At 31.3% G+C, this 26597-nt stretch overlaps 2 protein-coding genes across 13 annotated transcripts in view; one reads left to right on the top strand and one right to left on the bottom strand.

The window, feature by feature from the left end:
• Positions 1–1532: 1532 nt before the first annotated feature.
• Positions 1533–18977, top strand: LOC141450400 (rho GTPase-activating protein 44-like). The gene is made up of 16 exons (XM_074120780.1): positions 1533–1988; positions 2070–2214; positions 3710–3783; positions 5533–5721; positions 9329–9431; positions 9737–9887; positions 9971–10120; positions 11568–11745; positions 11833–12051; positions 14681–14760; positions 14860–14995; positions 15240–15778; positions 16310–16617; positions 16719–16824; positions 17109–17237; positions 17589–18977. Exons 1-16 carry the CDS (start codon positions 1936–1938, stop codon positions 17678–17680), a joined length of 2652 nt encoding a protein of 883 aa, XP_073976881.1. The 5' UTR covers positions 1533–1935; the 3' UTR covers positions 17681–18977.
• Positions 18978–21645: 2668 nt separating this feature from the next.
• ckn (CRK like proto-oncogene, adaptor protein) overlaps positions 21646–26597 on the bottom strand; it is a 357411-nt gene continuing 352459 nt past the window's right edge. For all 12 annotated transcript variants that reach the window (XM_074120793.1, XM_074120795.1, XM_074120794.1 and 9 more), the window contains 4 exons: positions 26406–26565; positions 25871–25958; positions 25552–25615; positions 21646–24224 (listed from right to left, as the gene is read on the bottom strand). In XM_074120793.1, the coding sequence (XP_073976894.1) occupies positions 24104–24224; positions 25552–25615; positions 25871–25958; positions 26406–26565 (433 nt within the window). In that variant the 3' untranslated portion in view covers positions 21646–24103. The remainder of the gene's footprint in view (positions 24225–25551; positions 25616–25870; positions 25959–26405; positions 26566–26597) is intronic.

Below are 26597 nucleotides of genomic sequence, written 5' to 3' on the forward strand. Positions count from 1 at the left end.
TTCAAGAAATGAGATAGAAAGCTGTAATTAGGCACAAATGTTAAGGAAAAAGAGTATTATAATTCTACAAATTCTCGCAGGTCTATCACTTATTTTCTTATTTAATTTTTAATATTAGTCTACATTATTGTATTTAATTTTTTCTTCCTGGTATATACATTGGGTCATATTTTGAGTAAATATAAATTTAATTTATTTTATAATACTTTCATGTCATGTTTATGAATTTTTAGTAAATTATCAATCATTTAAAACAAAAATGACGTACTAAAATAATTTTATACACAGGAGAAACAAGATTGTTTCTTGTTTTCTTTCTTAATACACTGATATTAAAACTTAAATCTAAAAATGTGTACTCTTGATGGCATAAGAAGGTGCTGAAACGTTTCAACATAAAGAAGAAGAATAATGAGACAAAAAAATGTGATTTGCGACTAGGATGACATAAATAAGAGAGATTTCTAATAATACTCCCTTATAAGAAAATCAAGAAAAGTAAACATATAATATAATAAAAACTATTATACTATTTTTGCTAAAACATTCGCCCTTAACAATCGCAGACTTAAGGTTGTCGATTGTTGATAATGTATTTGGAATTGAGTGATTTTATTTTAGAAGGAAGGGTCAGTGATCTGTGCTTATCTAAGTTAGATATCTAACTTTGATTCTCCTTTTTGCACCCTAAATAATCAATCTAGATACTAAACAATTATTCAATATTTTTGCTTAAGCAGCAGATGAACGATAAAAAATTGGTACTTTTTAACGGGCATAAATGCCAAAAAAGTTTATACTACATTTGAGGATTATGGAACCATTTACATCTTTGAAATAAAGATTCTAGATCCGAAATATCTGATCATTTAAGGCAAAAGAAGGTCTTATGATATTTTTTCTGTAGATATCTCTAGCATAACTTTATACCGTAATTCCTAACTAATGTAAGATTTGCAGATGTATGCAATTGCTTAATTTAGAAAAGACACCTATGTGAACAATGTAAGGAAGTTATAGTAGATCCTCTAGGCCGTTAGTGTATTTCGCTTTGTAGCCTCTCTTGTACAAATCTAAATCTGAAGTACACGACATTTTTTTATAAATTTGTGATACAGAAATGGTCAAGTGCAGCATTCAAATCATCGACAACCATTTTTCTTGTTTAATCGAAAAGATAAAAAAATTGCTGTTGCATTGATAACATTCTGAATTTGAAAAGGCAATATGATTCTGTTAAAATAAACAAAACTACTTCTACCCACCCGCACCTCTTCCTGTAATCTCAATTTTCCATTTTAATTTTGTATTATATTAATTAGGCGCATCGACAGCTGAGGCCATTAGCGTCCTATATATCTATTACATGAATTTAGTGCATAGAAATTAAAGACTAATTCTTTGATTAAAAGAGAAATTTGAAGCCAATTTTATAGATAAAGACCAGAAAAAAAACCTGGTACGAATTATTACTTTAACTGAAAATTCCAAAAATGAACCTCTCTTGATGATATAAGCACTGAGCAAGTAAGGTGGCGCAATCTGTTGATGATCTGTTATCCGCTCTACAGACTACATGGTGTGTTAATATTTTCTGTGATGGCAGGTTAACTTTTGTTAAGTGGAAGTTCTACGTCTTGACGCTACTTGCATTAAAATTTTGCGTTATAAGCGTTTTTTAATCTTATTCATACAGAGTTGCAGCGTATACTTTGTTAATTGTATTAATTGCTTGGTGACATTTACAAGCCTATTTCGTTTAGACTTTAACCTTGGGCGGGGTGTAGGCATTTTTCTAAGGATACGATTTCTGTTTCTACAGTTCGTGAAAATTTAAATAAGAAAGGTGCGTAGACATGTGTATTGGTGTAGTGTCCAGTTTCAATTGACTATCAGAAATAACTGCAGGGAAGTCCTCGAAGCAAGTCACTTACAATGAAAAAACAATTCTTTAGAGTTAAACAGCTTGCTGATCAAACCTTTTCTAGGTAAAACTTAATTTCATTGAACAATTTAAAGGCTAACTGCTTTAATTTATTATTTTTACTGAAGTTATTTTTGGTTATCAGGGCAGGAAAAACTGAAGCTCTCTCGGATGACCTCCAAGATGCGGAAAGACGTGTGGAATTCATACGTACAACTTGCCTTAATACGGGCAAGAAACTTGGAAATCCAAGTTCGGGTCATGATCCTGCTGTTAGAGAAAAAAGACTGGTACGTATCTTCATCTTTTACTTTAAGGTTTTCTTAGTTTTTAAGAATTACTTGGTTGCTGCATTAATAAGATCAATTTGTAATAAAATATTTCATGACATTGTTTTAATTTTTGAATGTATAGGTTTGTAAATGTTTTTTAACGACCTTAACATAACATGCCTGCCGTCATCATTTTTGTACTTAACGTCAAGGCCACTATTGTTAAAGAGACCTAGCCTTTCAATATTATTATTCAATTTGCCCTTTACTACTTCTTGGTTTGTAATATGTAATTATAAATAAAATAACAGCTATGGGTGAAAAAGTATACATTAGCCACAAAAAGGCCGAATGACAATCTATTATGGTATTTTAATAAGCAGATTTAGAAAAAAGTATCCATTTTGGGGTTCAGGTGGCAATTTGAGATTTCTGAAGAGTATATGTATTTTGTTTGTCTTTTAAAAATTTGAAACTATTGTGACAAATTCCGCTTTGAAATTATTTAAGAAATTGTAACAATGTTATGGGTTATAAGGTTCCAGGGTTTTTGCGAAATTTTATATCCCTTTACTATTTCATTTATAACCAGAAATTATTAATCCGAAAATCCTTAAAGCATTGTTTTCGGAAGGTACGACAGCAATGTAAGTTTATTGTCCATATCTACTTTAATGTACGTGTATACTTGAGAGCAATACTTGAGATATTTAAGGACAACTAATTTTAAAAATTTTCAGGTGACTTTTATCTCTTCCGAATACTCCCTCCGTACATCTCTGCATTTGTTTTGGTTTTAACAAAGTTTATGCTTTGAATGTCGGAACATAAATGTCTGAATTAAAGATGCAATATGTTTGAAATTCATTGTCACATTTTATTTTAAGACATCTTTTCTATTGCATATTCAGCATATTTTTTTTTCATCTTTTACTAACGATTCAGATCATTTGGACTGCTGCTAATTAAATTTGTAATTAGATCTGTTATGGCTGCTAAGAAATCATTAATATCACACTGTTACTCGCACTGTTTTTACTTTAAAGTATAGATGTCTTTAGCATGATCAGTGAGTGATTGGATATTAGGCCGGAAACTATAGTATCACTAAATTAGTGGTTTCATGCAGCCATTATATCAATTTTAGGGCGATGTTTTAGAAACAGGTTACTGACCGATCCTTGAATTCATCTCAAGAAAAACCATGCATTATCTTGGAAATAAGCATAGTATCCATGAATATATATTTTATTAAAATGTGGTTATGAAATTGCCTTAAAATCACCTCTCTTCAAAAGTTAGTATTAAGTCCAACGTTAGTTGGCAATGTTCAATTATTTTTGAGATCCTGTGCTGTGTTTGATCTGTGCCTTTAATTCTCCAGTTCTGTGTCCTCGACAGGAAATGTTAGCCATGAGAAAGAATTGTTACAAGGCTGTAATGCACTAAAGGTTTCCGAACATCTTATTGTAGTAGTAAGAGAAATATAATATCTTTTTGTTTTCTGTTGTAGAAAAAAAATCCTGAATATTGCCTTGGTACGTCGCTGCTGGAATGTGCCTCTCTTGAAGAAGAACATCTTCTAAGGTAAACGATAATTATTCTTCTTGCAATCATTTGTCCTAGTAAAATATAAGCATGAAGCCTGAAGATTTGATATATGTTAAAAAATTCCAATTGATTGATGTTCTGAAAGGAGAAATTACATCACCACATTGGATGGAACGCTTTAATACCATTATTCTGATAATTGTTCCATGTTGATTTGTACCAGCAATTTTTATTCAGGGTACTGAGTGCTTTACTTTTAAAACTAAATCCGTCGATTATCAAGAGAAAGTTATAAAATAAAACTTACCTCATCCCGGGGCGCGCTACACCCTGAAAAAAACCTAGGTCTCCTCTCTTCTCGATCGCGGACCTTAAAGCACTGATCTGCATACTCCCATACTCCTTAGGCATCTACGTCCAAGAACGCTTCAAATGAGACCTTTGTTGCTGATCCTTAGTAAAGCCATGAACATCCTCCTAATCGCATAGACCTAATAATTCTGTATCGAACTCTCTCCTTCATAGGATTATTTTGAGAATTTTCCTCTCCTCATTCAAAGCAAACTCCTCTTTCTTAGGTAACACCCCGTCTTACTTGCTTTTGTAATAACTGGTCAGATAATAAATCGGATTATCAGAAGTTTCGAACGACTGGACAGCGTTCTGAAACGGGCCATTTTTAAATGGCAAAATAACATTTTTTCCTGTAGCAAGCTTAGCCTTAATGGCTGAACCAGTTGGCTCCTTCAAGTTACATGGAACTGGACAGCCGCCCCCAAACAATTAAATGATGTTACATTTGCACATTTGTGGTTCATAATCTCGATGGTTTCCTCTTCTTTGCCCGGGTCTCTTGAGGTTTTCACATCATTCACTTGCTGCCAAAGTTTGTATACTGCGTGCTCAAGCTAAGGCATTCATTGTGCGTGCCATTATAACCACATCAGCGTACTTCATAAGCTGAACGGTACGATTGTAGTTGTTGCCATTTGTGTTCCTCTCTTATTGCTAGCTCAAGGACCAAATTAAATAAAATTAGAGATGGAAAATTAACTTAAAGCCTGTTAACTTCGAATTCTTCAGACAGCGATTCTTGTACCTTTACTCGACATCTGATGGCTTCCAATGCAAAATGTAAATGATAAATAAATTTGTCTAGTACCGTTGGTTTGAGGTAAATCACACTCAATCTTGGTCTGCTGTAAACATGCCTGAAGATCACAAATAGATGTTGCAGGCTGTCCATCATTTACTTCCAAGTCTGCACCATTTCCCTATGGGAGATTGTATGATTTATCATGGTTCGGTGCTGCCTAAATCCATTTTGTTACTTATCTTCTTCGTTTCCACCTAAACGTTTGGTCTCATTGCCAGAAATACTTACGAGAATTTTGTATCACGTATTTAGTAATGCTATTTCAGGTAGTTAAGCTTATAAAAACAAGTAATTAAAGTCGCAAATGATGTAATATTTTTTACTTAATGAGCTATACAAAATAAAAATTTCCTAGAAACAAAAAATAATATTTTACTTTTTTAGTGTTACTTTTATTAAATATAATTGTCAATACCTACAAATCCTCTCTTATTTTTTTAAAAAAAAGATCCAACTTCTTGGATATTATCATCACTATTATAGTTGATATCAATTGGAAAATTCAAGTACACAATATTTTTTTTTCGGCATTGACAATATTTTTTTGAAAAGTACATATAAATCAGTGGCCCAACTCTAGAAAGCATTAATACTAATTTTGTGTGTAACAATTAATTTATTTATTTTAGGCAAGTGGTGACTGATTGTGGTAAACTACAAATGTGCCTAGCAAACGCAATCGTAGATCACGAAATGCGAGTGGAGAACAATGTTATTGTCCCGCTGAATAATATTTGTGAAAATGATTATCCAAACATAGTTAAACAGAAAAGAACACTTTCAAAATTAATATTAGATATGGATTCAGCTAAAACGAGGTAAGAATAAGAAGTGAACTTAACAATATTTTTAAAACTAAGTCTTGAACCTTCAATAACAACTCTCAGAGCTTTTTTTTTGCAAGGTCTAATTTTCATTTTTCCCACATTGGTCTACGTATATGTGTAATCAAAGTTTAAAGAATATTGTTGGAGCCGTTTTAGATAAAATTTCAAAAAGATGACAAATCTACTTAATAAAGTGGTTAAAAAAAACAACTTTTTATTTCAAGTAAATCTCTGTGAAAGTGAAAACTCAATTTAAATTTAACTCTATTCCTCTTGCACTGTAAGAGAACGTATAAATTTAAATAAGTACCTAAAGACATTTGTTCTTACTGTGCAATTTTGAAATAATTAAATTGTTATTCATTTCTTTTAAATTGGGTATACTCTCTCAATTTGAACGTATAAAAACATGATTTATACTTGTTGGTTCTGAAGTATAGCTAGCTATAGTATAACCATAATTTATTGGAGAGGTTGCGAGGGTGCGTCTGTGATAATGAGAAAATGGTGTCCTCAATCAGTATCATTTGAATGAGTTTTATTGAGATTGGGCGAGGTAGTAGAAGAGAGGTGGTGATCGCCACAATATGATCAAGTGGCCCTTCGGTAAACAGCTGAACTTGGTGTTCGAATTGTTTTATTACAAATATATTTGTATTGGGTTATCATTGCTGAATTATCTATTTATTTTTAACGCAGCACGCCTGTGAGTTGTGGTTTTTAGTTCTGCAAATTTGTGGAAAAGATCTTTTATCTTACTTTTTTATTATCTTAACTTTTGTTCAAACATTATGACACTATATTGTCGACTTTTTTTTTTTAATAATCTAACTTTTTTATATGAATTATTTTGCAATAAATTGCCATAATATTTTTTCATATTTTTAATCTTTCCTTTTTTTAATGGTTCTATCGTATATTTGATATAAAATTGATCAAGTAAAATTTTCTATGAAAACATATATTTTATGGGCTCAAAAAAAAAAAAATCGCCCATTGTGTGTTTTTGCAAGGTGTGTATATTAAATAGAATTAGACCAAAATAGTAAATTCATTGAAAGCTTAAATTTACTTTTCCATTTTGGTTCTTACTGTCGCCTCAAAATTTCAAATTTAAAAATCATTGAAACGATAACATTTTAAAAACCTATTTTTCTTATAATCAACAAAAAATTATTAGGTTTCACACCTGTTGAATCCAAACTTTTTTCCCCAGAGTGAAGGGTCTGAGGAAAGGTAACTTATAGTTCCTCGAAAAGGAGAAGCTAAAAAATTAGTTTTCTAGTGGTGGCTGTGATGAATTGTTTTGAATTTCCACCCACCAACATCTAAAAGTCTAGCAAGTGAACTTTTGGTTTAAAAAGGCTGTATAAAAGCACTTTAAAGCGAGTTATATATTATGCACATATCGAGTTTAAAGTAAACAAGTGCTGTCTCTCCCATCTCTTTGTTATCAGAGGGAAAAAATCCAGTGCTTTCTGTTATTTTTGTCCAGGAAGTAGATAATCATATTATAGATAATAATAATAAAAAAAAAACGCAAGCTATTAATTTAATATCTTAAAAAGCTTTTTAAATTATATTTCTACCCTCTCCAACTGTTTTAAACAAGTACCTAATGTTGGTACTGACGTTCTACCTAAAAATCTAGTGAGAATACATTTTTTCGTCGCATCTTTTTTCTGAGACAATCAATTATAAATGTTTCCTTTTTTTTCTAATGTTTTGTTTCCCCTAAAATAATTAAGAATATGGTGGGATTAGATGGTTTCTTCGCAGGAACAAATAAATGGTCAGTTAAGGCAGTAGACAGACACTTGAATAAATAATTGCATTACTGCTACAGCAAAGACCAAAACTCGTTTAAAATTACCTTTATTTGGAAAAAATTTTCATACAAAAGTAATTAGCAACTTGAGTTGGTAGTTATAACGTTAAAAGGAAAACGTAGAGGTTTTCGAGATAAAGTTCAACAAGTCTTTTTTGAGTAAAGTGGCATTTCCGCTAAACCACTCTTCTGTAACTTAGAATTTTATGCGTCTTTTGATAAAAAGCGCTTTAAATAAATAATATAGGAAATTAAACACCCCCGCAAGGAATATCTGTTGCATGCCGGTACTTGGGGGAGTGACAACTCCACAGCACATTACACCAAGTACATTCACTAGAAGAGTACACGCATATATACCCACATTTCACGCATAAACTAAGGCACCTATAGTACATACCCTGGGCTACCTTCCCGGAGCTCTCCCCAGACGGGGAAGCTTGCTTGCCAGCTTTGAGGAGGCAGCCCCTCCAGCGGATCCGATCTCTCGTTAGCCCGAGAATTTATGGATTTCAAGAAATAATGCTAGAAAAGCTGGACAGATTTCAACGGTAACAACTTGGCGAGAAAAACGGATTACTCGAATGGCTACATGGAATATCAGAGGAATGAATGAAAAGGTGGAAGAACTCGCGGTGGAATTCAGGAGGAGCAGAGTGGAGCTCCTAGTATTGACGGAGATAAAGAAGAAAGGTTCGGGAATAATGGATAATAGTCAAGGAATTTCTCTGCTGCAGTCACTGGAGGAGAAATAGCAAAGGAGAGTGGGTTGTATTGTGAGGAAAGAGAATTTAAATTAATCAATGAACTGGGATGACGGGAATAATAAGAGTCCTATAGGAGTAGCTGCATATGCAAATACGACTGCATTATCGCAGGTGACCTTAACGGAAGAGTTATAAATGATACAGAGAGTTGGAAAGGGATTCTAGGAAGGAATTGAGAAAAAGTTCTTGATTTCTGTCTGGCTAATAATCTGGTGGTTGCTAACTCTATGTTTCCACATAAAAATCGACACATGTTTACAATCGACTGTAAAAATCGACACAAGGGAAGATCTCAGTCGAGAAGAAAGATCTGTTATAGATTCTTTTTTAGTATGTAGAAGTATCTATAGAAGTAGAAGTATAAGGGATATAAGAATGAAGAGACACTATGAAATAGGTAGTGATCGCTATGTGGTATTGATGAAACGATTATCTCCGGAAAATTTAAATAAAAAGGTAATCACTTCCAGAAGGTTAGGGAAAGGATAAACTCGTTTAAACTAAAGGCTGAAGAAGTAAGAGAGTTGTACCAACGAAAAATTAAAGAAAAAACAGGAATATTAAGAAAAACAGTGGAAAAGCGAAGATCTGGAAGAGTTTAGTGGCTTTCAAATCATTAGTTCTATCCTAAGAGAACGTTTGCGGAATGTCAAAATAGGTATTTGGAAAAAGAAAACAGCGGGGTGGATAGAGGATCTGAGAGGGGAACTGAAAATAAAGAAAGAATTAAGAAGTGTTACATGAACTCTAGATCGTCGAATGACCACGAAAAGTATAAACAACAAAGAAAGAAAGTCAAGGATCTAGTCCTAGAATCAAAGGAAAACGTGGAAGGAATTTGGTGAAAAAATAGATGCAGATTATAGAGGAAATTGCAAGCTTTTGTTATAAAGCAATTAAAAATTTTAATAAATTTTAATCCACCACTTTAATTTAATTTTCCATTTTAATTAAATGCTTTATCCTTTAAACAATTAAATTATTGTTATTTTTTTTTTTACAGATATTTAACAGCATTAAAGCACAGCAGTTCGACGACTGCCTCGAAAGCTGATTCAATCAAAGATGAATTAGAAGAAGCTGAAGCAAAAGTTGAACAATGCCGGGTAAGAAAAAACTTCTTTTTTTTTCTTGTTTTCTCTATTTTGTCTTTAATAATGGCGTGTTTGGCTTTGGCCCAGTCTCTGTGAATTGCCGAATCAAGTCACTATTCCTTTCGTCACTGACATGTGATAGTGATACCTAGGATTTTCAGGCTCCGAGAGGAAAAACTCTTAGAGCCGTGAGTCAAGATCGAACAAAGGATCTACGGCTCTTAATAATTCTATACTATTTTCTTTTTTTTTTAATATATTATTTTTAATGTTTCCATCAAATGTCTGTTGCTTTAATTTAAAAAATTGCAATTTAGGACGCGTTGGCATGTGAAATGCTTCAGTTAATATCAAGGGAATCTGAACTTGCTTCCACAATTTTAGAATATGCCAAATTGCAGAGAAATTACCATGTCACCGCTGTAGCCATTTTGGATGAAATCATACCAGAAATGGAATCAAGAATATGTACGTAAAGTGTCCATATTAATTCTCTAAAAATGAACAATTTACATGTTAATAAAACTATGAACAAGAAAGTCGTGTTTCAGATGAAAGTAATTTGAAACCAGTTTTTGGAAGACCGTTAGAAGAACACTTGAGGGTGACTGGTAGGAAAATTGCATATCCAATAGAGCTGTGTGTGTGTGGTCTATTAGAGTTAGGCATTGCCGAAGAAGGCCTTTTTAGAGTAGCCCCAGGTAACCTGATACTTCAATAAAATATTAAGTTTAATTAGTTATTGTTCGTTAATTAAATTAAATTCAAAGTTCTGTAAAAACTTTTATTTGTGGTGTGCGTAGGAAATTATTTTTAATACTCGTATAACATTTTGACTGTGGAGATCCCCATTTCGAGTCCAGTGTGTAGCTTCTTTTTTAATTATTGGTAGAATGTTACCAGAAAGAAAAGACTTCGTCCACGTTTAAGGCACTAATTTGGTAGTTGGACTTAAGCGCTTCCTGAAAAAAATCTGCTATTATTTACCAACCTATTTTATTTAGAACATTGTTTCTTCACATTCATAAAGTAAGAATTTTGACCGGCTGCTGTGACTTCCTTAACATTTTTGTACTTCCAATCTCGATAGAAATGAACCACAATTGATAATCTGATGGAGCATATAAAGAATTTGTTTTTAAGATGAGGATGGTATTAGCTCAATTACACTGCGTAGTTTGGTGCATTACCCTGTAGAAAGCGTGTTCGTTTTAGAATCACTTTTGCTGCCTGTTGAGTCTAAGCTACAAACTCACGTTTTAGCTGTCTCAGAATCAACAGTTTTGCCTTCTGAAATGAATTCATAATTATAATTCTCTCAAATTCCAGAAAAGTGTGTCATCACTTGGTGTTCCAAATTAGCACGTTTTCTAACTGGCTGAGCTAATTGTTCACAACTTTAGCGTTAATAATGCAATTTGGATTAAGCCTTCTCATCAGCTATAATTTTCGATGTTCAGACAATTCAAGTAGCTCTCGGCAAGTTTCTAATCTGAGTAGAGCTTGCGCTGGAGTTAACTTATGAAGAACCTGCCAATATGCCATTATTTCTGCATGGAGCTTGTAAAGTAGCGGTTTATTGTAGATTAGAAAAATAGAATTTTGTGTGTAAAGTTCTGTCCCTTACTGACTGCTGTTAATTAAGGGCAGCTATATTTAGGGGCGATATGAGTGTGAGTTGTAGTCTTACGGTACTTTTGCTTGGTACAAACAACACAGCTACAGCTTCTCATTAAATTGTCTTGCCTAAACAGATGTCCCCATTCTTAAATTTTAAAAAATCGATGTGGAGATGAATGTTGTTCAACCAACATCTTTTTCAGTTTATCTTCACAAACTTTGCTGTTTCCTTCGGCAGAAGGTCATTTTTTTTCCAACTATGTCTTGGAATTGCTAAAATTCCTTATCTCATTGTCGTATTTAACAAGTGAATGATAAAAGAAAACTGAGAGATCAATTTGAATTATATTTAAAGAACAGTTTATCAAAGTTAAAGAATTGCGACGTCGATATCTCTATCGATCTAGAGCGAACATAAAATGAAAAACCTTTTCTTTGGCTCAAATCACGTTCCTATTGTAGTAGTGCGAAAAATACCATATTTTTAACCAATATTGCATTGATATCTTAAGTATTGTGCTACTTTAGGTGCTTCAAAATTAAGGCGGATGAAATTAAGCCTTGATGCTAACTATCTAGACTTTGAGACTGCTTTACAATTTAGAGATCCACATTTGTTTGCTGGAGTGCTAAAATCCTATTTACGAGAACTTCCTGAACCTCTACTAACTCACCGCCTTTATGATCAATGGATGTCGGCTGCAAGGTTTTTATTTTCTTTTATATAATAATAATATTCCATAAAATATTAATAAAATTGCGAACATGTAACGTTATCAATATTTCTTTGTAGGACAATGGCTTCTGGAAACCAGAAAGGTGGATTATCAGCTTTATGGAACGTAGTGTACAGTTTGCCTCAGGCAAATTTGGACAATCTACACTATCTGGTCAAGTTTCTTGCAAGTCTGGCTAGTAACAAACATTCTAATAAGATGACACCACAGAATTTAGCAATAGTAATCGCCCCTAACATTATATGGAGTCCTAATGACGATTCTAATAATATTGGGTAGAAACAGATTTAATAATTATTTCATTAATTAGTTTGTTCGTTAACAATTTTTTATTACTGCTCATTGCGCTATATTAACTCCTTAACAAAAACTTACAGTTTTAAAAGTTAAGTATAAGGGTTGATTAAACGCCAAAAGGTACACAAATCAGCAGTTCCCAACATTTCATTAATACTTCATTGATATAATTTAAGTAATTTTACTGCATTAACTTTTCCTTCACATTTTTTAGAATTTATTAGATGTCACAGACCCTTATGCTGGCCATTTTCGTCTACAAAATATTTACTCAAGTAGCACACCATTTAACTTAGATTGACTGTAATATCTATTTATCTATAATAATCAAACTATTAATCACAGGTGAAAAAGAAAACGTTATAAAAAATATAAAAAAAATAAGAGGCTAAAAAATTCATAAACTTTTTTTACATCAATGATTTTATGCATTTATTTTTATTTTTAAATAAAAATCATTGGTTTAAGTTCATTCTTCGATTAAAGTAATTGTTATTTTATGTTGTAGTCAAACGTTTGTAATAATAAGTAATAAATAATCTGGCTTTATCGCAAATAATATAGTTTTCTTCAATTACATTCTCAATCTAGGTGTTCTTCCCACAATGTTATATATATGTAATATAAAATAAAGAAAATAAAGATATGCATATTTTTAGGACAGCTAATTATTCCAGTATTTTACCATAAGTAAAATTAGGGGGACTAAATTAAATTACAATTGAGAAATGAGTAAATATTGTTGAATAATCTACTTGTTATTAAATGTATGTTATTTGTGCTCACGAATATTTCGGTAAGACGAATTTAAGACTGAAATATTGTTTTGAATCCTCCGTGATTGAAATTTAAAAAGTGGCCGACTCTAACTTTGTTTTTTTCTATTTTAACATGCATGTATATGTGACTACTCAGAATAATTCATCACTCATTTCATCATAATTATAATAAAAAAATATTATGAATGAACTGGCCAGCATAAGGGTCTGTGACATCTAATAAATTCTAAAAAATGTGAAGGAAAAGTTAATGCAGTAAAATTACTTAAATTATATCAATGAAGTATTAATGAAATGTTGGGAACTGCTGATTTGTGTACCTTTTGGCGTTTAATCAACCCTTATACTTAACTTTTAAAACTGTAAGTTTTTGTTAAGGAGATTTTTGTACCTTTTGGATAGATTTTCCTTTTTGTCTATTTGCAAAGTTACGTCTGCTTTACAGATTTTTTAAAATTTGGAATAAGCTATTCTATCATTATAACCTGATAAGGTGTTAAATCGGAACCGTAACTACCACTGGAGAGATCTTTTTAAAGAATGATTATAGTTGCGGTCCCCAAACCATCCTCAATAACCATTTTTTTGAGAAAGCGTTTTGAATAAAATAGGAAGGTATTTGTACGTAAATAGCAAAATTAAACTGCGATTTCAGTACTTCCTTTTAAGAGGAGCAAGAAAAATAAACTGCGATTACAGTACTTCTCCCTAAAAGGCAAAGATTTTGAATCGAACGACAATTCATTGATGTAAATCGGTTCACTCATTGATAATTTTAACGATTGCAGTACTTCCTCTTAGTAGGTGTAAGAGCATGATGGCACTTCACAGCCACGTAGAGGAGCTTTAACCACTTATTTGAGCTAAATTTTATCAAAATCGGACTAAGCTTTGTAGAAATATTGGTAATAATAGTTTTAGAAAGGGCCTTATTTGGGTGGGGCGAACTCCCCTCCTTATGAGGCATAGCGTCGAGACTTTTAAAGTACAAATCTGTACAAAATTTCGATTCGAATGACACTTCATTCATGAAAATCGGTTCACGTGTCGATAATTTGAAACGATTGCTATACTTCCCCTTAACAAGTGTAAGAGCAGATCGTCGCTTTATTGTTAGGTAGGGGAGCCCTAACCCTATCATCCTACCAAATTTTTTCAAAATCGGGCCAAGATTCACAGAGTAATTAGTAATAATAATTTTGGAGGGGGCCTTACATAAAGGGGGCTAACTCCTCTCCCATGCGATGTACAGGGCCGAGACCCCCAAAAGGCACATCTACATAAAATTCCGAATCGAATGACACCTCATTCATGAAAATCGGTTCACGCGTTTAGGCGCTACGTTGTTTACAAAAAAGGTAACAAGAACAACAACAACAAGAAGAAGAAGAAGAAGAACAAGAACAAGAACATTTTTTGAAAAAGCCGTTTTTGCTCATTTTCGGCAACTTTTTTCTCGAAACCTATTAGATCTGGGTGGTTGCAAAAAAATTACAGTTATAAAGGAGGATTTGCCCTATATTATAAAGAAAATTTGGGAATTTTATCTTTTATAGAAAAATAGAAAAAAATTGTCAAAGTTGGGTGTTTTTCAACGTTACACTTTTTCGTGCAGTTTTTGATGGTCAACCCTTATACAACTGTCCTACCGGACAGTTTTAATATTGTTTTAACTCTACAAATTAATTAAAAATTAAAAATAAATGTGACAAGATAAAAATTGAAAGATTGAAAACTGTAAAGGGCAGTAAGAAAAAAGGTAATAGTCTGGTTATTGCACCTCTAATTGCTTCACATTAATAGTATTTTTTTATTGATCATTTTACAGGTTAAATATGAACGTTGCTAATCTACATAGCATAATTGTGGATAGTCTGGTGTCGTTTTGTGACTGGTTCTTTCGGGATGGTAAATATCAATGTCTTCTATTATGATGATTTTATTACATCTTTGTAAAACTATTTGTTTAAGTTTTTAATAAATTGTTTTGTTAATTTTTCCTTATAGAAATTGATTTTTATGTAACATTAAGTAAAGACGTAGGCTTTATCAATGGACACAACAATGAATCTCAAAGTGACAGTTTGGCTCCTGTAGATATTAAACGAACTCAGTCAAATGACAGTTTATCCGATCACAATAGGTTTGTTTCACTGAATACTTTTCGAAAATTATTATTCAATTAAATTAACTACTTCCTAATTAGTTTTGACGTCCATTACTCCTAATCGGTATTTGGACGTTAAGCCATGCCTGAAAAAAAGGCGATTACTTTACTTAAAGTAATGAAGAAATCTAAATAAAATAACAAAAATACCAAATATCAAATCCAAATTTTTGGTAATTGTGCAGAGCATTTAATTCTATGAAAATGTATTTGATTTTAGTCCACCTCACGGAAGTCCTAAACCGATGGTGCCATCACGTAAACATAAGCCGACAGCTCCACACCCTCCTGTTAACCATCCTAAAAGTGAAGATAAAGGCGTAGGTGTTAAAGAGGAGAAGGTTATTAGCACTTCGACGAGTTCCACTAATACAAGTACCATCATTACGACTACCTCTTGTGCAGAAAATAAAGATGAAAATAAAGATAGGAAAGCAGACATAAAACTAATAGAAACTAAGTTCACTAGTACCAAAGAAGTAAAAGAAAAGGAAACCGGAACAAAAGAGTTTAAGGAATCTAAGGACATTAATAAAAAGGAGGAATTGAAAAGAGAAGAAATTAAAAAGAAAGATTGTCCTTCAGTGGAAGGTCTTCCGTTACCAGCTGTTAGGCAAGTGGAGGATAGTAAAAGTCTGCCGCCAATTATTGATGTTCCCGAAGAACATAGCGAAAGGCTAGCCATAGTTAATGAACAATCACAGTTACCAAACCGACCAGTTTCTGACAGTTTACAAAAATCTGAAGATTATAGTCAAGGTAAATTTTATTTAATTAATATTTGGTCAATAAATTGCTCTACTCGATAATTTTTTTGGCTAAGCCAAAACTTCTAGACTGAAAAGGTACACATGGTGGCCACATGGCTACAATAATGTGCTAGGGAACATCAGTTGCTAAACTGTCAGACCTTCAATTAGCTCTTTCGTACTTTGTAGTTTGCTTTCGTACTTTGTGATTTTACCATAATTCCACAAACTATGGACAGGAACCATAGTTAATGTACTAAAAGTGATTTTGTCTGTAGAGTATGTGGGTTGTGATGCAAATATATGTGTACAGTTCTGGTAAGCTTGCAAGGTGTATTAAATTATTGTCGCTCATTTTAGGAACCTATAATCCTATCAGTACAATCATGATTTTTTTTTAAGTATCCTCTAGGAGGATAACTGGAAAAAAGAAAGCAGTAAAATAAAGAAAATGTTCAATCTTCAATAAAATTGGTAACATTTATTTGTGCTCAATACTCTCACGAAGTTATTTAATTAGAATTTAAAAAATTGAATTCAGGCCTAATAGGAAGTGGTAGATTAGATAAGCGAACTTCCAAATCTGGAGAAGATGTTCGAAAAATAAGACTGCAAGAAGCTTGTCCGGCCATGAGTGTTGGAGGATATTCTACTTTAGATCGTAAAAGACCGCCTGGCAGACCTACTCCGGCACCAAGAACAATAGTGGACCTGACAAGCAATAACGGTGACAAACCGGCTGTGCCGGAGAGACCGGCCATTCCAGAGCGACCGGCCGTCCTTCAGCGACCGCACAGTTCATCCTTCAGAATCATTCGTCCCGGCAGCCTCGACTCACCTACTGATCCAGTAAGTATGAACAGAGCTTAGATTACTTAAAAATAGTATAGTTTGTCACTCCGCTTCTGTACGTAATCCCAGATTATAATTAAGATTTGTTACTTTTTCAGGTGGAAGGAAGGAGTCTGGAGCGTGCTCATTTATATTGTTTAGATAAGCAACAAGTAGCTATAGTCCATGTCAACAATGACAAAGTTGCTGCCGAGAAAAAACAAAGTAAGTTGAATAAGTGTTATACCCCAACCTTACAAAATAAAGGTTAGACTTAAAAAGGTCTACAAAGCACATAAACCTATTTCAGCTTCAGTTCCTGAAGAACAGTGCATCATCATCTTAGTAAAGATTCAGTTGCAAAATATAAGCAATGGTGCGTGTACATTTTCTCTCAGGAAATGTCATAGATATCAATAAATAATACTACAACTACTAGATTAGAAAACTAAAGTTGTTTAAATATTTAAGTTAGTATGTTTGCTAACTCTCACTTTCATACATTTCAGTGAGCAATAATGAAAGAGATAAAAAAGATACTAGTGATAAACCAGAAAAACCAAGGAAACCAGAATGTTTGACCAGCTATCCAGGACACCACAGAGCTGCGTCAGAGGGTAGCATTATTGACACTTCAGGTAATTTTTATTCATTGTTTAAAGATTTTCGGCAGCAGTTTTAGAGAAGAGTATAAGGGATAACAAATATTAATATCAATAAATCAAAAGGATCTAAGATGTGTTTTCGAAAAAACGGCTATGTTACAATTAAGTTTCACTTCTTTTCCATAAAAATTATTAACTCTTAGCTACGTAGACCTAAAACAAATTTGCATAAGTATGAGGTATTAAATTTTCTAACTGCGTGCAAAGATGAGAACATTGCACTTGGCAATGGTGATTGCAAGATTGGTCATGGTGTGTACTTCAAAAAATTTGTATTTGTGTGTATTTCATTGAAAATAACAAATACTCTTTGTTACAAAACAGGCAGCGATATATCCAGAAGACCTCCAAGACCTACTCCGCCACCTCCACCTCCTACACAGCCCCAGTTTCGTCGAGAGAGTACTGACAACTAAAGAGCAGAGAGAACTTCTCACAGTTTCATTCTCTCTCGTGTACAATTGCTCGCTCTCTGCTGCATTTTGATCTTTATACGTTTAACCAAAACAAAAAGTCATATTTAAATTTTTTTTCATAATTAAAATTAATATTAAAAAAAAAGAATAGCTATTTTTTTTTTATAGTTATCCGTTGATTTTAAAATTAAACTTATTGTTAAACATGTAAAGATCATAAAATGTAAATATATTATAAATCTTAAGTAGATAAAATAAAAATATTGTGATAAAGCTGTAAAATAAAAATGCACAATCAACTAATAAAAAAGAATAAATAACTAAAAATCAAATAGTGGTATGTACATTTAAAATAAAGGATTATCATTTGTTCCCCCCAACTAAATGATTTTGTTTTAACTATCTTAAATATATAATTGTTTTATAAAAAGCATTAATTGGTTACTTTTGCTATTATTGTGATCTACTTAGGTAAAACAAAATTAATAATAAATAAGAAAGAACATGTAAAAAACGTAGGCAAACCTAATTTGAAAGTGATAATAATGAACGTGGGAAATTGAACATTTATTTCCGTAAATAATATATCATTAATATATACATTTATTTTTGGAGCTTTATTGGGGTACTGACCCTGTATTATAATTTTTAAATCTAAGTCGCTTTATCTGTACTAAACTATATTAAAAATACGCGCTGTATTAAGTCAATAAATAACGAAAAAGAAAATGGCTTTATATTAATTTTTTGTTTTGTTTCTTAAATTTAAGAATGAGCTTTTAAAAAGAAATTTTAGAATTTTTGTAAAAAATGGAAAAAAGAAATTGATAATTCTGGTTTTTGCACATTTTTTTCTTTACTGTATTTTCATTTTATATATGCTTTATCTTCCATTAGGAAAAGTACCACTTATTTTTTTCTTGGAAAATACAGTATGAGCCAAATAATGTAGTTTTTTCAGTTTTTATCTAATGCTTTATTCCCCTAGTAAGATGCTGTTAAGTGTGGAGATACACGAATATTTATGAAGAAAACTTCTGGATGGCCTCTAAGTTGTTCCTCTAAGTTTATTGTTGACTAAAAAATAAAAAAAGAAAGGTTTGAATTGGAAATATTTATCGTATATATATATTTTTTCACATTTGAATATTGTAAATTGAATATAAATATATACATACATATATTATACAATAAAAACTTTTTAGACTAGTTTTATGGAAAACAATTTATTTAATTCAATATGTTCTATACGGTTTTATTAATGAATGTTACATAATAAAATTGTTTTGGACAATAATTCTTTTTATTTTAAGTGCTGAAATTTTCATTTCAAATTCTCCTAATTTGATTTTAGGGTGGGTCGAGGGTATTAGTGACGGCTAAGTTGTATTTGTTTGAAAAATGAAATAGCTTTCTCCTCTTTCTGACTCTTAATTTGGACGTTTAGGCCATCTGATAAAATAATTATTATAATATGTAGCATAAAAAAACTACTCTTAGTGCAAGAAGAATTATTACTACGATGGAATTGCAAATAAAGTATAGAATAAGTAATAAAAAATTATTAACTATTAACAGTGACTATTTTCTATTAAGTCATTAGTTCATTTATTGTTTTTGTCCGATTTGACTTGAGTAAGTAAAAAAGAAAACTAAATAAATAAATACAAAAAACCAAAGTCAAAATTAAGTAAGTAGTAATATGTAATAATTGCAGGCTATGGTTAAAAGCCATACATATGTAATTAATTATAAATTGGTGTTCGAGAATCACTAAGGAAATAATATGAAAACTGATAAACTTACGAGTGAAAGAGCTGTCTAGTAGCGACTGATTTTAACAAATGATTTTTTTTTATTAGTTTAATTGTTTATTTAATTATTTTGCAACTAGAGCAGTTTTTATAATTAAAAATATTATAGTTACGTGGTATTAGATTATTATTAATTAATAATAATGGAAGTAAGCTGATATAATTTTTTTTTTAGTGGAAAAAATGCATAAAATGCAATCTACCTTCTCGTGTGTGCGGCTGTAATATCAGAGTACTTAGGTAAGTAAGGCGCGCAGGGTGTGGCGGGTGGGATTAAAAATTTTCGATTATTTTTGCTGCCCAACACTTTTAGGGTCAAAATGAATAACTGCTTTGATAATATTATATCGCTTTCCTTCGTTTGATTCCCATAATAAAATAATTAAGGTTACTCTAGATTAAATTGTTTCTTAGTTTCTTGCCAATGACTTTATCAGTATGTTCATATTTGAAAATATAGCAAACGTGCATATTTTTAGGAACAAAATAATATGACAGTGCTATCTAGCGACAATTGTCAAGACTACTAGAAAGAATAGTTCAAGCTTTCACCGCTAGATAGCATGAGGATGCTCTTTTTCAACTGCTTAAGGCAGGTCAAAGTAAATTAAAATAATCAACTTAATTAAATTTTTAAAGTGAAAGAAAATAGTAGTCAGTGCTATCTAGCGACACTAATCAAAACAATTAGAAAGAATAGTTCAGGCTATCACCGCTAGATAGCATGAGAATGATCTTTTCAAGTGCTTGTAGCAGGTTATAGGAAATTAATAATCAACTTAATTAAAATTGGAAAGTGAAAGATAATTGCAGTCAGTGCTATCTAGCGACATTAGTCAAAACTAGTAGATTGAATAGTTCAAGCTTTCTTCGCTAGATGGCACGGAAATACTTATTTTAAGTACTTGTGGTCAGTTCTATTAAATTATTAAACTTTTCGTTTACCTAAAGAATTAAGTTATTTCACCGGGCAAGCCCTCAATATTTATTTTTAACTTTAAATACTCATTTCACAGTCCATCTTTTTTCCTTTTCAATTCTACAAGTTAAAAAACCTAATTAATTCGCTACAAAAGGAGGAAATAATTAGAAACATTGAATTAACTCCTTTGTTAATTAGCGGTCCCTTACCTTTAATAGAACTGATAGTTCTATTAAAGGACGCTACATTTCATAGACATGCATCTTTCGCATATTACATGATGCAATTCAGTTAATTTCTTTTTAATTTTTAGTTATAAGACTGATGTACACTATGATTCTCGTTAAAATTAAAAACCTTAATTTGAGTAAAATATTGCTTACCGGAAGAGTGATTAGTTTTGAAGATTAGAAATTTGCGTTCATCATACTTAACGTTCTTTAATGAAAAATGTCTGTACGATTTTTTCATCGTAACGTGAGTTACTAAGAAGAGAAACCCAGTATTATTATGTACAGCAGCTAACTCTTCCTGCTTGACTGTTCTTTTACAAAATGAGTAAATTAAATATTACTTAGGTCTTAGCAGTGTATCTTGTGGTAGTATATAATTTTGGCACTCTTCGGTTTAACGTAGTTTTAACCCTACTCTTATTTATTTACAAAACTTAAAATATTTAAATAATAAATAAATTATATTTTAAAGTGCAAGTCACATCTTAAGCCTTACATAATGGTTTCTCAACATAAAAAACACGACTACAAAGCTCTTGCCCGGGCTTACGGATGGAGCTTTGGCTTAACTTGAATTCTTTACATGGTATAATGAGACTAATTAGGCCCTAAAATACATTCATATTGGTGTGGTAGGGGTTAATCTCCTCCAGGAGCAATCATCACTCAACAGGTACAGTGGGGTTAATCTCTTACTTGGCATTAGCTCTGTATCGTCTACAAAAGCCTCCGTGAGTAAATTGAGTAGCAGCGCTTTATTAATTAATACACATCACTTTAAAATCTCGCGAGTTATCGAAAAAGTGATTTTATCATATTACCTCTTTACCAAGTTCTGTAGAACTGTCTCGGTAGATCTATCTCTCAGCAGTTCTTCAAATATCAACAACAACATTCTTCAGTACCTTGAAGATTCAGAATTAAAGAACACCAACGCATCAAAAAATACAATTCTGAAATATGTGAGGAAGTTCAAAAAACATTTTTAAAGAAAAATAGATTTAAAAAAAATCAATAATTTGTTTTCATTTTTAATATTTTTTGTATTTTTCACAGTTTTTTTTTTTCTTTATTTATTTATACTTTCTGGTTCTACTCTAAGAAATGCGCTAAATACATACAGTCGATTATATTATACAAATATCTTTCTAAATATTTCATTTTACTCGCTACAATTTTTTTTTTCTCTCTTTTTGTTGTATATATTCATCGCAAAAGAAAAGAAAAATGCAATTCCAGTCTTTTTTTATATAAACTTTTATATATAAATATGTAACTCTAAAAATCCAATAGAAAACATATAGGCATGACTCTCCATAATTCTTCTTTCAAAGTTTTTTTTTTTTCATTTTATTTTGTTTTTGAATATTTATATCACACATCCACAATTATACACAATTTGTACAAAAAAATTACTATTATTTTTTTTTTTCTTTCTTAATATATTGTTAAATTATAATTGTATTTCTTTTTTATATTAAATGGTTAAAAAAGTAACTAATTGTAATAATGTGCAATATTATTAATAGTTAACATGTATTCTTTTACTTTTTCTTTCTGGTTAGCTTTAAGCCAGAAAATTTTTTAGCTCTAAACCAGGGAATTTATTTTATTTTAATATTTAGGGCACTTTCGATTGTGATATTCTATAATCACTGCATTCGCCGGTATTTTTAAAAATTATTATTTTTTAATTATTTAATATTTTAATTATATATATATTTATAAATAAAATATAAATTATTAACAATAAATCACCTTTTTATATATAAACGAAAAAAAAAGTAGTAGCAGTCATTGTATATCTGTAAGATAGGTCGCGGAGAAGTTGATCAAAGTTTACTTTTGGCCAAAAAATAGGCATGATTTAATGACTTATACAGTGTGATGGTATGAAAAGTAAAATTGATTTTTATTTATTTTGCCATTGGTAAAATCTTATTGGTCACAGAGATAAAGGAATCAGAATGTTAAACAAGAAACGATGGAAATCGCGTTTAATCCGTAAGGAAGATCGATTAAAGTCCCATATAATATGGCATGTCGTTCTCAAGATTTGCGAAGGAATTGTTTTAACTTCCACATATATTTAATTTTTTGTTCTCATTAGTCCTTACTAAAAAATTAATAATTTTCTGATACAATTAGAAATTTTAGTGAGGAAAGATGACGTTTTAGGAGAACAAAAATTAAAAAAGCCTGAAAAAATGTCCAAAGTAATGAAACATGAGAGCATTCATTACATGGAACGTGTAAAAAGTAAATTTTTTTATGTTCCGACTCCACGTTTGACGCCAGCTCGCCAGCAAGGTCCATAAGGCGCCAAACCAAAAAATACGCTTCACACACTTTGAAAATGTTGCTTTTTTTTTTTCAATGACAAAATAAATCATCACGTCCCTTCTATTAATCGTTCTTCCCTGCAGAGTCAGAGAAATCGACTTCGTACTTTACAATGAAACAATGACTCTCCTCCAGTTCTTCCTCGCAACCCTTCCTATATATTAAATTAATTTTTTATTCACTTATAATATAACAGAAAGACTGAAAAAAAATTACCATGATGAAAATGATAAAAAAGACTAAGTCAAAACTTACAATAATAATAATTATACATTTAGTATTAATTAAATAGTAATATATGTATATAATCGACGTTATTCGAAATTAATATAATCTATGCATTTAAACAATAATAATTGGTTACCACAAAAAAAAAAATATTTACAACAAACTTTTTCCATATTTAAGTCAAATCTCGAATTATAAACATTTATTTTCTCTCTTTCTGTTATTTTATTTATTTTTTTCATCAAATCAATAAATACAAAAATCAATGTAAGGACATCATACTGCCCTTCAGAAAGTCTAAAATTAAAATAACAAAAAAAAAAAATCTAACCTCTTAGTAAGTATTTTAAGTAACATTTTTCTTTTAATTTGTATATTATTATTAGTTGTTTGTTTTAATTAAAAAATTTAAAGGTTTTTGCAAAATAACAAAACACAACAACAAAAATCTGTAATTATACTTTAGGAATTCTTTTATTTACTTAATTTTAAATGATCGTGCTCTTTTTGGAAGATTTTAGAAGAGGTAGACTATAATTTTCTTTTTTTCTTTCTCTACATAATTTCTTCTTTCTTTATATAATTTAATTATGTAAAAATGTTCAGGCAATTTATTCTATGATCTTATTACAAATAATTGTAACTAAAAAAAACAGAATGAAGTAGAACTGGTGCTTGCCAACAAATATAAATTACTACTTTCAGCACGTAATGAACATTTCTGTGCATTTCCTTCCACCCCCCTTTTTTGTGAAAAATCAATATATTTATATATATATTTTTCATTTAATACACCTCTAAAAAAAAATCCAGTCGGCTCTGGTTCTAAATTATTTAAATTTTATATTTATAAATTTGTGATGTGGGGTATGAGGAGTAGTTTTCAATCGTCTGTTAATCCTTGACGTTTTTCTTCTTCCAGCATGGCGTCTAATTCGTCTGTTAAATTTGCAAGCATATTGCCGATATCGTTCAACACGTCTGCCGGTTCTTGGCCTGGTTTTCTGCAAATGTTCACATTTAATTTAACTAAATTAAAAAAATAGTTCTCTATTTCGGGGACCAGTTTTGGGGCAGAACTTCGATAAGCAGAATGACTAATGAGTATGTTGAAGCCACGCACAAGTCCTCATACAGAACTGTTCAAATTATTAACGAGCTAAGTACTTAAATATTAAACTTAATTTTAGTAGAGGTATATGGATAGAGAAGGGAACAGTACTTAAATTTTGCTAATTTTATCCGTGGAATGCAGGTATCTTGTATCTTTGACTGGTTTCGTACTTTCATCATTAAGATTAGTCAATTGGGCATTGGTAATGTTTTACAATTGCACAGTTGAAGTTAAATTTTATGCGTGAGGCGTCCCAAACCGGTTAGGTAAACAATGCACACTACGACTGATAAAATTAGCAAAATTATCCAGCACTGGGGACATTTCACCCATCAACCGTCATTAGTTACAAATGCATAGCCTCTCCCTTTAACTTGAATGATAGAATGGAGTCATCACAAGTTTAAATTTATTTGCCGATAGAAGATATTTGAATTTATTAGCTCGCAACGAGCAAGAATTCATCTTTCACAGTTATTCAATAGATTCTAAAAAGAATATGATCTTTTGAAAGATGTGTAAGTATTTAGGTGCTGATGTACAAGTTTCTGAAACTTTGGAAGTTACTGAAAATGTCAAACAGAATAAAAGAAGTTGAACCAATACGAAGAGGAAGAGAATTTTAACTGAGAAGGGGAATACAGAAGTTACTAATGCGAATGATGATTACTTTTTGCAGAACAAAAGGAAAAAAATCGTAATTGATTTCTGAAGATGGATTCCATTACAGCAAAACGAGGGTCCAAATGGAATATATAATTGTACAATTTATGGAGTAAAAAGAGCTACAAGAAATCCAAATTTTAGATACTACTTGTGTCAACATTCATGACTAATAGATCTACTTGTCAACACTGACGACACTATTTTGGAAGTGATTTTTCAATGGAGAAATATACATATATTTCGAAAATTCCTTATTAGTATCTTAAAAAAAATAAATAATTTTTTAATTTAATCAACCTTTATTACATTACGAACAGTCAAAGTAGTTAAAGCAAAGAAATTTGACCTTCCCATGATTTTTAATTGTGAGAGAGCCAAGAAGTTAACTGCTAACCAATCTCCTGCTTTAATCGCTTTTATAAACATCCGTAAATTCCGAACCTCCTCGTAAAGTGACTACATGAAATATCTTGAGCCATCTGGTTTAGTCGATAGTTCAAATGAAATAAATTTAGGAAATTATTAAATAATGAAACATAAAACCAATTTACCTTGGAGGAAGCAAAGTGCTGGACGAATCGTTTGGTGCTTGAACTCTTACAGTTGGAATAAATTCTGTTAACATAAGTTTTTAAACTTTAACTTATTTAAATGAGCAATGAAATTGTTAACTTAAAGGAAGCTTATTTTAAATTATCAACTAATTGAATAATTATTCTCGATCAATTTAGTTTTTTGTTTTAAAAACCTCTATATCCTCAATGTAAAACTATGACATAAAATATTTAGAAACACTAGAATACCTCAATTAGAAAGTAAACATAAAGGTTTTTAAGGTAAAAAAAAAAAAAACAATCTAATTAAATTTACCTGACGGGTTCCTGGCAGCCCGCTGCTTTATAGTCCCCGCATTTTCGTTGGCAAATGGGATGGAATCTGATTCTGTGCTTGAGCTAGACTGTAAAAAGTTCATTTTTAGTAAAAGTGTCGCAACAAATAACGTTTTAAAAATTAAATCAATCTGCGTTTAGTTCAGAATATAAGATAAGAAACTGGAGAGCTCAGAGAAGATTTAGAATGGGCGTCTATAATGTCAAATCCAGAGTTATCTAAAAGATCTACTTTTGACTAGAGACGCTTATTTCGGACTTAAATTTAGATGCAATAACAGAGTTCAATTTAAACATTTACTCCTTAAAGTTAACTGAGGCAAAGTTATATTTGCTTCAGTCAACTTTCGTTTACATTTTAGACAGTTTTATGACATCATAAGATCCCTTAATCTGACCAATAACAGGAATTCAATAATCTTATTAAAATTCTAAATTTTGAGAAATAGGTTGCACGAAAGCGCCAGTGAATAAATTTTGTAGATTTTGTGTAATGAAAACCATAAAATGCTTACTTTAAAACTGGCATCTGACCCATTATACTGAGCTGGATGATGTAAATCTGCTACGACGGTCACGCTGGAAGAGGAACACTCACTGCTGACTCTCGCTGGCGGAATTGGGCCCGTCCTTTTAAGGGTGCCTCCACTTGCACATCCTTGTACCATGCCGTCGCTGTAATTTTTAACATTTATAAATGAATTATC

The sequence above is a fragment of the Rhodnius prolixus genome, unplaced genomic scaffold (genome assembly GCF_049639745.1).
Source record: "Rhodnius prolixus isolate KJV_2025 unplaced genomic scaffold, Rpr scaffold_2, whole genome shotgun sequence".
Lineage (NCBI taxonomy): Eukaryota > Metazoa > Arthropoda > Insecta > Hemiptera > Reduviidae > Rhodnius > Rhodnius prolixus.

Excerpts from the sequence above, each read along its gene's own strand:
- LOC141450400 (XM_074120780.1), top strand. The coding sequence starts at position 1,936 with ATGAAAAAACAATTCTTTAGAGTTAAACAGCTTGCTGATCAAACCTTT. Across the intron at positions 1,989-2,069 it reads GCTGATCAAACCTTTTCTAG|GGCAGGAAAAACTGAAGCTC; the intron begins GTAAAACTTAAT and ends TTTGGTTATCAG. Across the intron at positions 16,825-17,108 it reads TGCTGCCGAGAAAAAACAAA|TGAGCAATAATGAAAGAGAT; the intron begins GTAAGTTGAATA and ends CATACATTTCAG.